This window comes from Muntiacus reevesi, chromosome 1, assembly GCF_963930625.1.
Source record: "Muntiacus reevesi chromosome 1, mMunRee1.1, whole genome shotgun sequence".
Lineage (NCBI taxonomy): Eukaryota > Metazoa > Chordata > Mammalia > Artiodactyla > Cervidae > Muntiacus > Muntiacus reevesi.
The window spans coordinates 56420325-56433067 of NC_089249.1; the positions used below are offsets into that span (position 1 = coordinate 56420325).

The 12743-nt window shown below is 54.3% G+C and overlaps 1 protein-coding gene across 2 annotated transcripts; it reads right to left on the reverse strand.

Moving 5' to 3' along the window:
- Nucleotides 1–1437: 1437 nt before the first annotated feature.
- CENPM (centromere protein M) lies at nucleotides 1438–12743 on the reverse strand. Of its 2 annotated transcripts, none has more exons than XM_065944814.1 (6): nucleotides 12627–12743; nucleotides 12026–12105; nucleotides 9898–9990; nucleotides 7789–7868; nucleotides 6461–6552; nucleotides 1438–2384 (listed from the first exon to the last, which is right to left on the reverse strand). In XM_065944814.1, the coding sequence occupies exons 1-6, from the start codon at nucleotides 12681–12683 to the stop codon at nucleotides 2244–2246; spliced, it is 543 nt and encodes a 180-aa protein (XP_065800886.1). In that variant the 5' UTR covers nucleotides 12684–12743; the 3' UTR covers nucleotides 1438–2243. The 2 variants fall into 2 exon arrangements, 1 of the variants encoding a protein (XP_065800886.1); XR_010664407.1 differs by lacking the exon at nucleotides 1438–2384 and adding an exon at nucleotides 7502–7578 and having other exon boundaries at nucleotides 6489–6552.

Consider the following 12743-nt stretch of genomic DNA (forward strand, 5'->3'; position numbering starts at 1 on the left):
AGCGGGCGAGCGAGCCCCGTGCTGGCGGGGGCGGGGCAGGGGCACGGGGAAGGACCCCATCTGACGCCAGCCCAGATGTGGCAGGCAGGGTGTGCCCGCACTCCTGCTCACTCCTGCTTGGACACCGCAGCCTGTTGCCCTCCTCTCCCCTCCAGCAGCCCTGCGGGGCCCCACCCTTTTTGGCCCAGGCTCCCGAGGGGCTGAAGACAAGGCCGGTTTCTAGGACCCCAGGTCTTTCTGGGAAGCTGACCTCCTGGGCCTCGGCTGATCCTGTCCATCCCTGCAGAGACCCCCCACCCTGACCTCGGCTCAGAAGGGGGCCTCCCTCCTCAAATGCTGAGGGAGCTCTTGGCTCAAGCCCCAGGCTCCTACCCTGCTCCCCGCCCTCCCCTCCACGAGGCCTGCCCCTGTGCTAACGGGGCCCCAGCCAGTGGGAATGGCACTTCAGGAGACCGTCTTTCCACACGGGGCGCTCTCTCCCACACAAGGCCTGCGTGTCCACCGTTTCTGGGTTCTCACTGCCCAGCGGAGATGACCAAACCTCTCTTCAACGACTGGGCACACAAGAGAACCACCAGAGAGAAAAGCAGAGAACTGGGGCCAGGGGTGGGTTCTGCCTGATTATCTGCGTGACTGTGGATATGCCTCTGATGACAGCAGTCTCGGTTTCGTTAAATGTGAAATGGGGAAACACTGTCAACTTCACACAGGTCTGCGGGGAGGGCGGGCGGCAGGAGTGACTGTGTGAGAAGCACTCTGTAAAGCGTGAAGCTCTGCAGAGGTCGGGTGATGTCTGAGACCTGAACCGAAATTGCTGTGGCTGAGGTTCTCGGTGGGGGCTGCCTGGAAGACCAGCTAGGCCTCAGCAAACCTTACCGAGTGAGCGCGGGGTGGAGAGGAGCCCAGGCAGAGGAGAAAGGTGGGCCCCATCCTCATGACGCCTGCACTGAGTTTCAGGTTGGCCCATCCGTCAGTGAAGCGCGTGAGCTGCGGCTGCCATGGTGACGTCAAAGCAGAGGCCCTGCGGCATTGGCAGTGCCCAGGGCATCAAGCAGGGCCCGTCCTGAGGCCAGAGGATGGAGGGGGTGCTGGGAGGGCGCTGGCATGCTCCACGGGAACCAGGATCTGGCTCTCTTCCTCTCCCACCAGACCTCCTCCTCATCCAAGCTCCCAACGGGAGTGTCCAGCCAGCGACAGGGGCATGGCTGCAGCTCATACCTGGCTGCCGGGATTTCTGCAGCCTCATCTCAGCATGGCCACAGATTCTAATTAGACCCCGAGGAGAAGGAAAGCAGCCGTCATCGCAGTCTCCTGCGGCCAGCCCAGAAACCAGCCTTCGGTCAGGTTCTCCAGCTTGACTTCGTGGTGTAATTCCTGGATGTGCACCAGTTTTGTAGCTTAGCTCTGTGTGATTTCACATAAGAGTTCAAGTCACTGTTCGTGGAGTGCTTACCTGGCGCCGTGCAAGCATTCACACATTTATTATGCGATACATGGAGCACCCAAACAAGCGCAGGAGTAATACAATACACCTCAGGCACTTCACCTTTACCACCATGTCACTCAACCCTTACGACGCCAGCAAGGTAAGCTGAACAATTTCCATCTAACACCTGGAGAAACTGAGGCTCCGCAGGTCCCGTAAGAATGGCAAGGCCAGGATGTGGAGTCGGACTGGGCTCATAGAGTTCAAGCTCCCGCTGCCCAACTCTTTTAAAAATATTTATTTATTTATTTGGCTGCACTGGGTCTTAGTCGAGGCATGAAGGATCTTTAGTTGCAACATGTGGGATCTAGTTACCTGACCAGGGGTCGAATCCGGGCCCCCAACATTGGGAGTGCAGTCTTGGCCACGGGACCACCAGGGAAGTCCTTACCCGCTCTGACTCTTAATTGTTTGGAGTCAGTTGCCTCATCTACAAAATCAAAGTGGTGGATGAGTTCAGTGACGTTCAAACTTTCAGCCACGGACCCTTTGTTCAAACGAAGTCTTGAGAGGTAACAAGTCAGATCAACGAAGACCTGGGGGGATCTGCTGGGGTGGGCACTAGGGGTAGGGGGCTGGAGTCCCACCAGCGGGACTGCTCCCCGCCGCCCCCTGGCACTTCCTGTTGAAACGCGAGGACTTGAGGCCCTGAGGGAGGAGCTGCCCGCTGACCCAGGCCTGCCAAGCCCTGGCACGATCTCCAGCAACAGTGACTGCTGGCCCGGGCACCCAGCCACGGGGGAGGGCGGCCGGGGCCTCACAGGTCCTCCAGGGAGGGGTTCTCGGAGCCCCTCAGCAGGGACAGCAGGTTCAGGGCCGAGACGCCGGGCACGTGGCCCGCGCAGATCTGCAGCAGGCGGACCAGGCGCTGCGCCATGGTGGCGCGGAAGTCTTCTATCTGCAGAGGAGGAGACAGGAGCACGGTGAGGCGGTGGCCAGAGGGGAGCGGGGGGCCGAGACGTGGGGACAGCTCTGGGCACCGCTGCCCCCAGGGCCATGCCCTGTCTGCGCCACACCTCAGCTTATGGAAACCCTTCCGACGCCCTCCAGGGGTCAGAGACGCTGACCCTACTCCAGAAGAAACAAAGGCTCAGCAGGTGGGGCTGGCGAGGTCAGGGACATCATCCAGAGGCCTGGTGAGTGACTGTTGAGCTGGGGTCTGAACCAGGGCTAGTCCCAACCAATGGTGGGGCGGCACCCATTAGGATCTCTCTGAGACGGGCATGCCCAGGTTGGAAAGGAGGGGTGGGGAGAGTGGCCCTCACGGACAGGGACGTGCCATCAACAGACGGTCCCTACACCAGGGCCACGGAAGGGCTAGTGGGCCCAGAAGAGCCGTGGAATTAGGCAGAGGTAATCAGACTGTGCGAAGGCCCCAGCTGGTGAGATGCTCCAGAAAGGAAGAATAAACAGTGATGCTCAGATGGCCTCCCAGCTCCTCCTCCTTCTCCTGTTCCCTCTCTAACTGGGGAAAGGGCACCACCATCCGCCCAGTCACCCAAACTTCCGCCTGAAGCCCCCCTGCTCTCACTCCACCTTGTGAGTCCTGGGTTCCAAGTCCAGAGGCGACATCTCAGTCCTCACACACTGGCCTCGTTCTCAGTGGGGACTCTTAGTGGAGTTTGAGGCAGCTGCTCCCTCCCTGGCAGGCCTTTTCTCCCGGCTCCCAGGACCCACCCCTGCCAGCTTTTCCTCCCACCTCTCAGGCCGCTCCCTCCTTTGTGCAACATCTCACTGCTGGGGTGGGGGTGGGGGCAGGGGCGGGGCTTCTCAGGCTGAAAAACCCAGAGTTGACCCTGACTCTTCTTCCTCTCCGGTCTCACAGGCAGGCCATCCACACACCATACCAGTCAGCCCCACCCTGGAAACACCCAGCATCAGAGACCATCCCAGCTCCCCCTTCCCCGGCCACCACGGAGCCCAGACCACTCTGAACTCTTCCAGACAGTCCCCAGGTCCCTCTCCCTATTCCTGCCCTTGCATCCCTCCAGTCTACTCTCCTCCTGACAGCCGGAGGGGCCCCGTTCAAAACTCAAGTCAGGCTGCGGCCCTCCCTGGCCCCACACCCTTCCGCTGCCCCAGTCTAACAGAGTGAAAGCCACCACGCCTTTACTGCGACCCACAGAGCCCTGCTGATCTGGCCCCAGTGTCAGTCCCCCGCTCTGCTCCAGGTGCCATGGCTCCCCGTGGGCCTTGGACATGGCAGGCAGCGTCCAAACTCAGGGCCTCTGCACTTGCAGTTTCTCCAGCCTCGTGGGCTTCTCCACCAGGAGGCTCCATGGCACCTCCCTTCACATCTTCACTTAAAGGTCAGATTTTTAGGGAGTCCCTCCACCCCTTATTTAATCCTGTCACTTTACCACCACCTGACACGTCATATCTCCGTGCCCTAACACATCACGCTTTCTACTTCCCATGTTTCCTCCACTAGAATAGAATTGGGAGTGTTAACACTCCTTTGCACTATACTGACTCCCTAGAGCCTAGAACAACACTGGACAGGCTATAGGTTATGTTAAGAAACATAACCTATTCCTGTTCCTATTCAAGGAATCCTCTGGGTGTTGTGACCATGGCCTACGAGTGGTCCCTCCAAACTGCCGCTGCTCTCCCGAGGGCTCCATGGCCTGCTTCCTGCAGCCTCGTCCCGGGCCTCCTCCCATCCACACACCCTACTCCAGAGACGTGGCCCCCAAACATCTGAGCCCATTGTAACTGCCCTGACGCCGACGGGAAGAATGGCTGGATTCACTGCCTGGCTTCCAAAGCCCTGCGGATCCTCCTGCCGCAGCAGGCGTGACGTGTCAGTCTATTTCCCTCCATTCTGAGGGGCAGGGCCAATGTCAAGGCGTCTGGTTCTCAGGGACTCGAACAGAGCCTAGTAGCGGAGCTGGGAAATAACTGCAGCGGGCAAATCCTGCACCTCCCTGGGCGTGTTTCCTGCCCTGTAAAACCGGGCCAGTGTTTCCCGCCATGCAAATGCCTCAAAACACAATGAGGCTCCAGCTCATGAAGTGGGGGAGAGGGCCCCGGACAGGACTGCACAGGTACCAGGCCCGCTGGCTGTCCAAACACTGGGTGCCTTGGATGAGAGGATGCCAGGCCTAGGTTCTCAGCCCGCCGGCTCCAGGCTGGAAATAGAAAGTCAGCCACAGACCTTTTTTCGGTGGCTCAGATGGTAAAGAATCTGCCTGCCAAAGCAGGAGACCCAAGTTCGATCCCTGGGTCAGGAAGATCCCATTGCAGGGCATGACAATCCACTCCAGTATTCTTGCTTGGAGAATCCCATGGACAGAGGAGCCTGGCGGGCTACAGTCCATAGGGTCGCAGAGAGTCGGACACCACTGAGCAACCAACATTCTCGGGCTAGAGGATAACGTAGGACCTGGTACAGCCTGCCACCTCCTGGCCAGGTGCAGAACTGCACCACTATGCGCCACGCAGCCAGCCTGCTCAGCCAGGAAAGAGTCAGCAGCACACCAGCCTGGCTCTTCTGCGGACTTGCCAGCCGTGTGACTGTGAGCAAAGCCGGGCACCTCAGGGTGCCTCGGGTCCTACCTGTGAGATCAGAGCCTTGTTCGAGTCCGGGTTCTTAAAACAGTCGTGATCAGATGTGAAACACAAATCTGTGACCGAGCAGTGTGCACATTAAGCGACGCACTGGGTGAGAAGACCGAGGTCTAACAGCTTCTGCAGAATCGCAGCAGTCATGAGGTCCGACCCATCCCCGTGGATGTGCCAGTGTCTGCCGCTCCTGTCGCTAACAGTCAGACTCTGCTAACACTACTGTCGCCTCCCATCTACGCTCATAATGCTAAACTCCTTCTAGAGGTTAGTGGGAAAAAAAGTAATTTTTTTCTTGTCCAAACCCACAACTCCCCTGAATTCTTCTCCCTTCGGACCAGAGGGGTCTGTAGACCCCAGAGTCAGCACCTCTGGTCTAGATGGTGATGACGGAACGCACGCTGACTCAGCGCCCTCTGCACCACATCACTTGACCTTTGGGGACAGGTGTGAGACCCAGAACAGAAACACAAATCTTTAAAATGAACCTCAAAACCAATAAACATAACCTATATGGGGAAAGAATCGGAAAAAGAATGGATACATGTATAACTGAATCACTTTGCTGTCCACCTGAAACAAACACAACACTGTAAATCAATATACTCCAATGTACAATAAAAAAAACAACTGAACCCTAAACCACCTGAGCAGGTTTGGTGTGCAGGTGGGGCAGCCCAGGACCCAGGAGCCCTTAGCAGACCCCCAGAGGGGGCAGAATCAGCTCTTGCTGAGAACCCTTTAGCAAAATGTCTTCGGGCGCCACACTGCAAGGAGAGGCTGAAGAGCAAAACTCATCAGCAAAGCAGAAATCCGTGTGCCACCCTCACGGCTAGGATTCACCTCGTGAGAAACCCCGAGAGAAGCGAGTCAGGGCAGGACCAACATTACATGTATCCAGTCAGCCATCTGTCCACCCCCCAACCTCCATCCTTGCTGCCTGCTGGACCCCCTGCTCTGGGCTGGGACCCAACAAGGTCTGCGATCCAGGGAGCTAAGTGGGAACGGACGGCATCCTGACTGCTGGTTAATGACACAGACAGGATGCCTGGCCTCACAGCGCTTACACCCCCGCAGAAAAGCGAGACATTCACAGGGACCCATAGACACACACACACGAGACTTAGCCATGAGTACAAAGAAAAATGTCAAAGCAAGAGGTGATGGCACCTGGTGTACAAATAGAACTCAAGATGTACATGGAGCGTCACCCCACTTTACAGGGATGCACCCAAGGCTTACGATGACCCAACCAAGGACAGAGAGTGGAAAAGCCAGGATGCCAGCGAGGATCTGGTCTCCACATCAGGAGCCCCTTCACATGGGCACTCATGATCCTCCAGGAAGCACCCGCCACGCCCGCTGTGTTCTGACTGTGCCAGCCCACGCCCCGCGTGAGCAGGTCCTTACCTCCAGGTCACAGAAGAGCAGGGGGCTCCGGTAGGTGTGGGCCAGCTTCACCACGGTGTTCCGGTGGATGCTGCAGTGGCTGTCCCGCCCAGCTGCAAAGAAGCCACGCCTGTCATCTCCACCTTCCTGGCTGTGATGGAGAAAGCACTGGGCCCAGGAGGTCACGTCCCCTCTCTGGGCCACAGTTTCTACCTTCTTTGGGTGACAGGCCTGTTGTACCTTCTTTTCAGGGCAGTCAAGATCATCAGATCAGAAAAAAGGCTGAAGGGACTTGATAAAGAGTCGGACTAAACACATGAGTTTCCTCATCTAGGAAATGAGGATCGTAACAGCACCGACTCCGCTGAGTTACTACAGTCAGTGAACGAATACACGGAAGGGGCCTGGGGTTTACTTCTCCACCAAAGCTTATTGAGAATAACGTGAGCCAGGAGCTCACAGTGCAGCTGGTGAAAGGGGCAGACACACCATCAGCATCGGTAGAAAGGTGAGGAGTCTGACAGAGGCCTGCATGGACACCCCGAGGGCCCAGACTGGTCAGAGCTGGTCAGGAAGGTGTCCCCTAGGGGGCAGAAAATTGGGGTCAGCCACATAAAAAAGGAAAAAAGTATTTATGAGAAGCCACACGGTACAATCATTAAAGGCATGGGCCCTGGAATATGACCAGCTAAGTATGAACTCTGCCCTACTACTGTCTAGCTGTGGGGCCTTGGATGCGTCACCGAACCTCACGAGCAGCTTCCTTCTCTGTAAAAGAGAGACAATCTTACCTACCTCGATGGTACTTCTTGTGAAAATTAAGCGATACAGAAACAAAGCACTTAGAACAGAGTCTGGTCTATAGTGAGTGCTCAATATAGGTTAGCTATTTTTTAAGATTTTTTTTTTTTGATGTGGATCATTTTTAAAGTTTCTATTGAATTTGTTACAATATTGTTCCTGTCTTATGTTTTGATTTTTTTGGCCATATGGCATGTGGGATCTTAGCTGCCTGACCAGGGACTGAAGCCTCACCCCCTGCATTGGAAGGCGAAGTCTTACCCATTCGAATGCCAGGGAAGTCCCCGAGGTTAGCTACCATTATTTCCACTGTTAATATTAGCGTCTTGGAGAACTATCTGAAGAAGAGTAACAGGAGATGAACCACCAGGCACCCCAGGGCAATGGTCTCAGCAGAATTAACCTGGCAGGATGATCGGCTCCAACTTACTTTATGGAGACAGAACGCAGTCAGATTCCAAAGCCCACGGTCCCCCCATCACCCAGGCTGTCTCTGCACGGAGTCCACCACGGGCCCACCCACGGCAGCAGGCAGGGGAGGCACTCACCTCCCGTGGCGAGGAAGGTTACCTTCCCCAGGAAGAAGGCTGCGTCCAGGTGGCACAGGGACTCCTCCACATTCTGCAGGCTGGGGCGGCCAGGCCAGGGCAAGAAAACAAGCAGAAGACATACCTTACAACAGAGAAGGCAGAAGAAGCCCCCGCGCCTCTGATCACAGAGAGGCCAGGGCATAAGACAAGGGTGATGGGAGACAGCCCTGGAGGAACACTTTGTCCTTTTGGAGCTTTAAACTTCTTCTAATTAAAAAGTGAGTCAAGTTTGTGAAATGATCAAATAGTAAATACTGGTGTATAAGTAAAAAGTAAAGCTCCCCGTCTCCAGCACCACCTCTACTTTTAACTCCCCAGAGATGACTGCCACAATAGTTTGGGGTGTAATTCTGGAATTTTCTTCATGTGTAAATACAGACAGTGATATGTATAAGCAGCCAGTCAGGTCTAATCGAGTTTGATGTCTCTGTTACATTCTTTGGAATGACCACACCATACCCCAAACTAACTGCTTGCCCTGTGGTGGACATTTAAATGGTCTCCAGTTTTTCACCATCACAAAGAACGCTGCATGAATATTGTTTCCTACGTCTCCTACTAAGCAGATGTTTCTGTAGAACAGATGCTAGAAGTGGAAGGGCTGAGTCACAGTATGTGTCTTTTTTTTTATTTAAGTATGTGTCTTTTTAAAGTGTGGATAACTATTGCTGAATTGCCTTGCAGTAAGATGACAGCGATTTTAAGTCATATCAGTTGTATGAAAACACTCTTTTCCTCCAAACAAGGGCACCTTGACCTGCTGCATTGAGGCCTTCACTCACTGGTATCCAGGGAGTGATGAAGGCCTCTGATGTCTTCCAGATCAAAGGCCATCTTGGTCAGGCTTCATGAATGAACAAGGCCTGAGACCAACGGCCCTATGGCTCAGACAGTTCACCAGTGTCCCTTCTGGTGAACAGAGAGACCTCACCCGAAGAGCAGCAGCCCTGTGGGCCAGGGCGCCCGCGGCAGGTCTCAGCCCTTTCTTGCCCCACCCGGGCCTAAGTCCCTGCTGCCTGACTCCCAGCGGTCAGGCCGTGCGGTCTGGACTCGATCCCGGTGTCTGGTGTCACCGTCCCCCGGTTCCCAGGCGTTTCCACCACAGCCTTCCCTTAACCCCACCACAGGGCCAGGTAGGTGTCTGCCCTGGTTTCTGTGCTGGACCCTGTGTCCTGCTCTTAGTCAGCTTTCCCCAGGAAGGAGAGAGGAGACCTTCCACCTGTATTCCCTAGATTGGCTGCAGTCCTGACCCCAGGGTAGCCAGCACCGTGGGGAGGCCAGGCCAGGCCACCAGCATCAACATCACCCACGCTGCCACTGCCCCGGCCCCAGAGTGAACTGGGCTCTGAGCCTGCCCGGGCCTGGGCGGTCCTCCACACAGGCTGTACTCCTCCTGTCTGTACGCCAGTCCTCCACCTGGGACGTCCTGCTCACCGTCATCCCTGTCTGGCTAACTCCTCCTCATCGCTCGGGTGTTTTATGTGTTATTTTAACTGACTGAGTGCCACGGGTGGCTTCTGCGCTCTTAGTTCCTGGACCAGGGATTGAACACAGGCCCCCACAGTGAAAGTGCTGCGTCTTAACCACTGAATCGCCAGGGAATTCCTTCTGGCGTCTATGTAGATGTCACCTCCAGGAAGCCAGGAAGCCAGAAGTCTAGTTTGACCTGAGTCCTAAGAGTCAGAGGTCTTGTTCGGGCTCTCACAGCCCCAGGATTCCCCCTTTGACAGTACACATCACAGGTACTGTAACTGTCTGTTCAAAAGTCTAGATTCCTCCCCAAATGGACCTTGAGAACAAGGTCCGTTTCACTCACATCTGCGCTGCTGTCAGGGAGGCAGAGTGGGCCTCAGAGAGCATTAGATAAATGACAGATGACACCGCTGGCATTTGTCAGTGTCTCTCAAACTTTTTGCTTTGGCACTGGCTCCTCCCTCCTCACCCTCTAGGTTGCCCCCCAGGCAGCCTCTCCCTGTCTCCTCTCCTTCCCATAACAAGTGAGGCCAACGTCCCAGCACAGCCCTAAACCACATCTGAGCACTGACAGCCCCATCCCCTGGCTCTCACCTGTGTTTGCTGTGAAGGTTGACCACAAACACAATCAAGTCAATTCGGGGCCGATTCACGCTGCAGGGCAGAGGGAGGGACCTTGCTAAGTGGCTGAAAAACAAGAGATCGCAGAACTCAAGGTACACGTACCCACATCACAATGACTGTTCACACACTACCCTTTGTAGGGAAAGAGGCTCCCCTATTCACCTGAAGCTTTTGTGTGTGTGTGTTTTAAAAATATTTATTTATTTGACTATGCCAAGTCTTAGTTGTGGCATATGGGATCTTCGATCTTTGTTGCTGCATGTGGGATCTTTGCAACCTGCAGGAATTTTTTTCTTAGTTGTGGCCTGTGGGATCTAGTCCCCGACCAGGGATCAAACCCGATCCCCCTGCATTAGGAGCATGGAGACTTAGTCACTGCACCACCAGGGAAGCCCCTACAGGAAGCTTTTGTGGGCAAGACTCCTCAAGTGAGCACAGGGGCAGCGCAGAGCTGATCTTATTCAGATTACCCCTGCTTTACTCTCCCTGCCAGAAAGTTTAGTAACTCCCTTGGCAAAAAGGGATTTTGGATATAAGAGGGCATCTAGCCATCTAAACTGAATGCTGGGAGGGAGGCCAGGCTCAGAAGGGGAGAGGAAGGTGTTAGACTGTGAAATTTAGGGGTTAAGACCGAAGCCCTTTGGAGTGAGATAGAAGTGGGTTTAAATTCCAGTCTGCCAACTATCAGCTGTGTGATGGGCAAGTCACCCTCAACACTCTTCTATGTACTTGGTCTCAGATTGTTAAATACCCACCTGAAGGGTTTTTGGGTTTTTTTAATCCTTTATTTCTGCCCACTTCCCTTTATTCCTATTACTCATCTGCCCCTACCCCTCAGCTTCTAATTCAAGAATACCAAAAAGTTTACAAAACATAACAAAAGTTAAAACACACACACACTCCTAAAAGTTCAGTTACCTAAAAATTACTACTATTAATGTTAGAACATTTTTCTAAATATCTTTCCATGTACAAATGTATACACATTCAGACACTAGAATACAGTAGATGGAATCTAAAAATAGGATAATAGTATTTCCTTTTTTGGTAGTGATTTCCATCTTGCTCAAGGAAGGCGATTTTGTCCACATTTTCCTTTTACTCTAATGCTAATTATTTTATCTTTTCTTATTTCTGAGCTTACGGGATTATCAGTGATAGGATTTGGTGTTCTATAGCCTAAGAGCCTGGTAAGACGGGTAGGGCACAGGTGGATCTGTGAACAACCTTTATTTTGAGGGAAAGATGATGTTCTCTCTAGGAAGGGGCAATTCCAGTTCCCATAAAGGAAATACACTCTAGATCTAGATCATTCAACTTAGACCCCTGGAGCTTGTCTTTCAATCAGGGAGAATGACACCCACATATATTCAGTCACGTGACTCCTGCCAGCAGCTGTTTCTACTCCCTATCAGTTAGAAAAAGGAAAGCAAAATACACTTTAGTCACCTTTTCTCCAAATTTGGGGAGTATCTGAGTAACTAAATATTCTGGGCCAAGTACTGCTCAAGGCAATGGGGTTTCTTCACCAGTCAGCAAAAGTCAAAGTCCCTGCCCTCAAGGGGCTAACCTTGGGGTGCCTCAGGGTGGCAGACTGGAAACAAGAAAACAAACACGTGAACAAGGAAATTTTTTTTTTAAACAAGCTGTAGCCAGTTTTATTAAAGAAAAATTGTACATGATTTACTTTTCTCCAGTCTGTTCCGGCATGCTTCTAATAATATCAGAATCACCTGGATCAATGACAGCCAGTGTGCATACTCTGTAGTACTTTCCACATGCTGTGCCCAACTCAATGTTATTGCCACTGCAGTGATGCACACCAGTTTTGGCCAACATGGCATAATATGGAAATTTCTTTATAGTGACAAGTGCTAGAGGGAAACAGAAAAACTGGCGAGACAGAGAAGTGACAGAGGATGCTTTACACGGGAACAGATCACGCGTCAGGATGGAGACTCCGAGCGGTGGGTCAAAACTCACCCCACCTGCACCGGCCTCTCTGGCCTTCCCCTCCACCCCCATCCATTCAACCCACCTCCCCGCTCTCCCTTGAGCCCAGGCCAGCGATCGGACATCTCCAGCGCAGGCTACTTACACCTTCAGCTCCGAGGTGCAGTCCTCCTTGAGCATCGAATCGGCCAGTTGCTGCAGAAGAGCATCCTCCGTGCCCACCAGCTGCCCAGAGAGAGGCGGCCAATGGATCCCTGGATACAGCAGCCCCGTCGCTGGGCCCGGAGGGCCGCGACCCCAGGATTCTGGCTGTGGCGCGCGAGGCACTCTTTACCGAGAGGACTACGGCAGGCACGGGTGAGGGTCTGAGGTTTGCAGTCGCTCCGGCTCCATTCACTACCTGCCCACCCCAGATCCTCCCTGGGACAGCCTCGTTTCTACCGGAGGCCTGACATGGATACAGGGGGGAAAGCACATCCTGGACCGCCTGCATCCACCCTGCGCGCGGGCGCCCGGCCCAGCCGCTCCACCAATCAGAAACTCAGAAAGAGCCCGCCGCGCACTTATTGCTGGAGACTTCCCAGAGGGCCGCTAACTCTGATTGGTTCAGAGAGGGGCTCTCCCACCCACCACACTCCCGCCGGAGCAGCCCAGGCCAGAATCGCAGAGAGCCACAGAAGGCCTGGCCGCTGAGGCGCGGCCCAGGAGGAAAGGTGGGCGCGGGAATCGGGGCTGCTAACGCCTACCAAGATGGTGGCCGTGTTCAGGCCTGGCAGCTTGTCCAGCGGCCGTAACGCCGACATCGCCGGTAAGTGACTGAAGTGCGGCTCGCTGGGTGGGCGCCGGGCTTTCAAACCTTCTTC

What these genes read in the sequence shown, in the direction of transcription:
- CENPM (XM_065944814.1), bottom strand. Translation starts at nt 12,683, where the DNA reads ATGTCGGCGTTACGGCCGCTGGACAAGCTGCCAGGCCTGAACACGGCC. An exon ending in TGCACCTCGGAGCTGAAGGT is followed by an intron (nt 9,991 to 12,025) that starts GTAAGTAGCCTG and finishes CTTGTTTTTCAG; the next exon opens with CCACTTAGCAAGGTCCCTCC. An exon ending in AACCTTCACAGCAAACACAG is followed by an intron (nt 7,869 to 9,897) that starts GTGAGAGCCAGG and finishes TGGCCGCCCCAG; the next exon opens with CCTGCAGAATGTGGAGGAGT.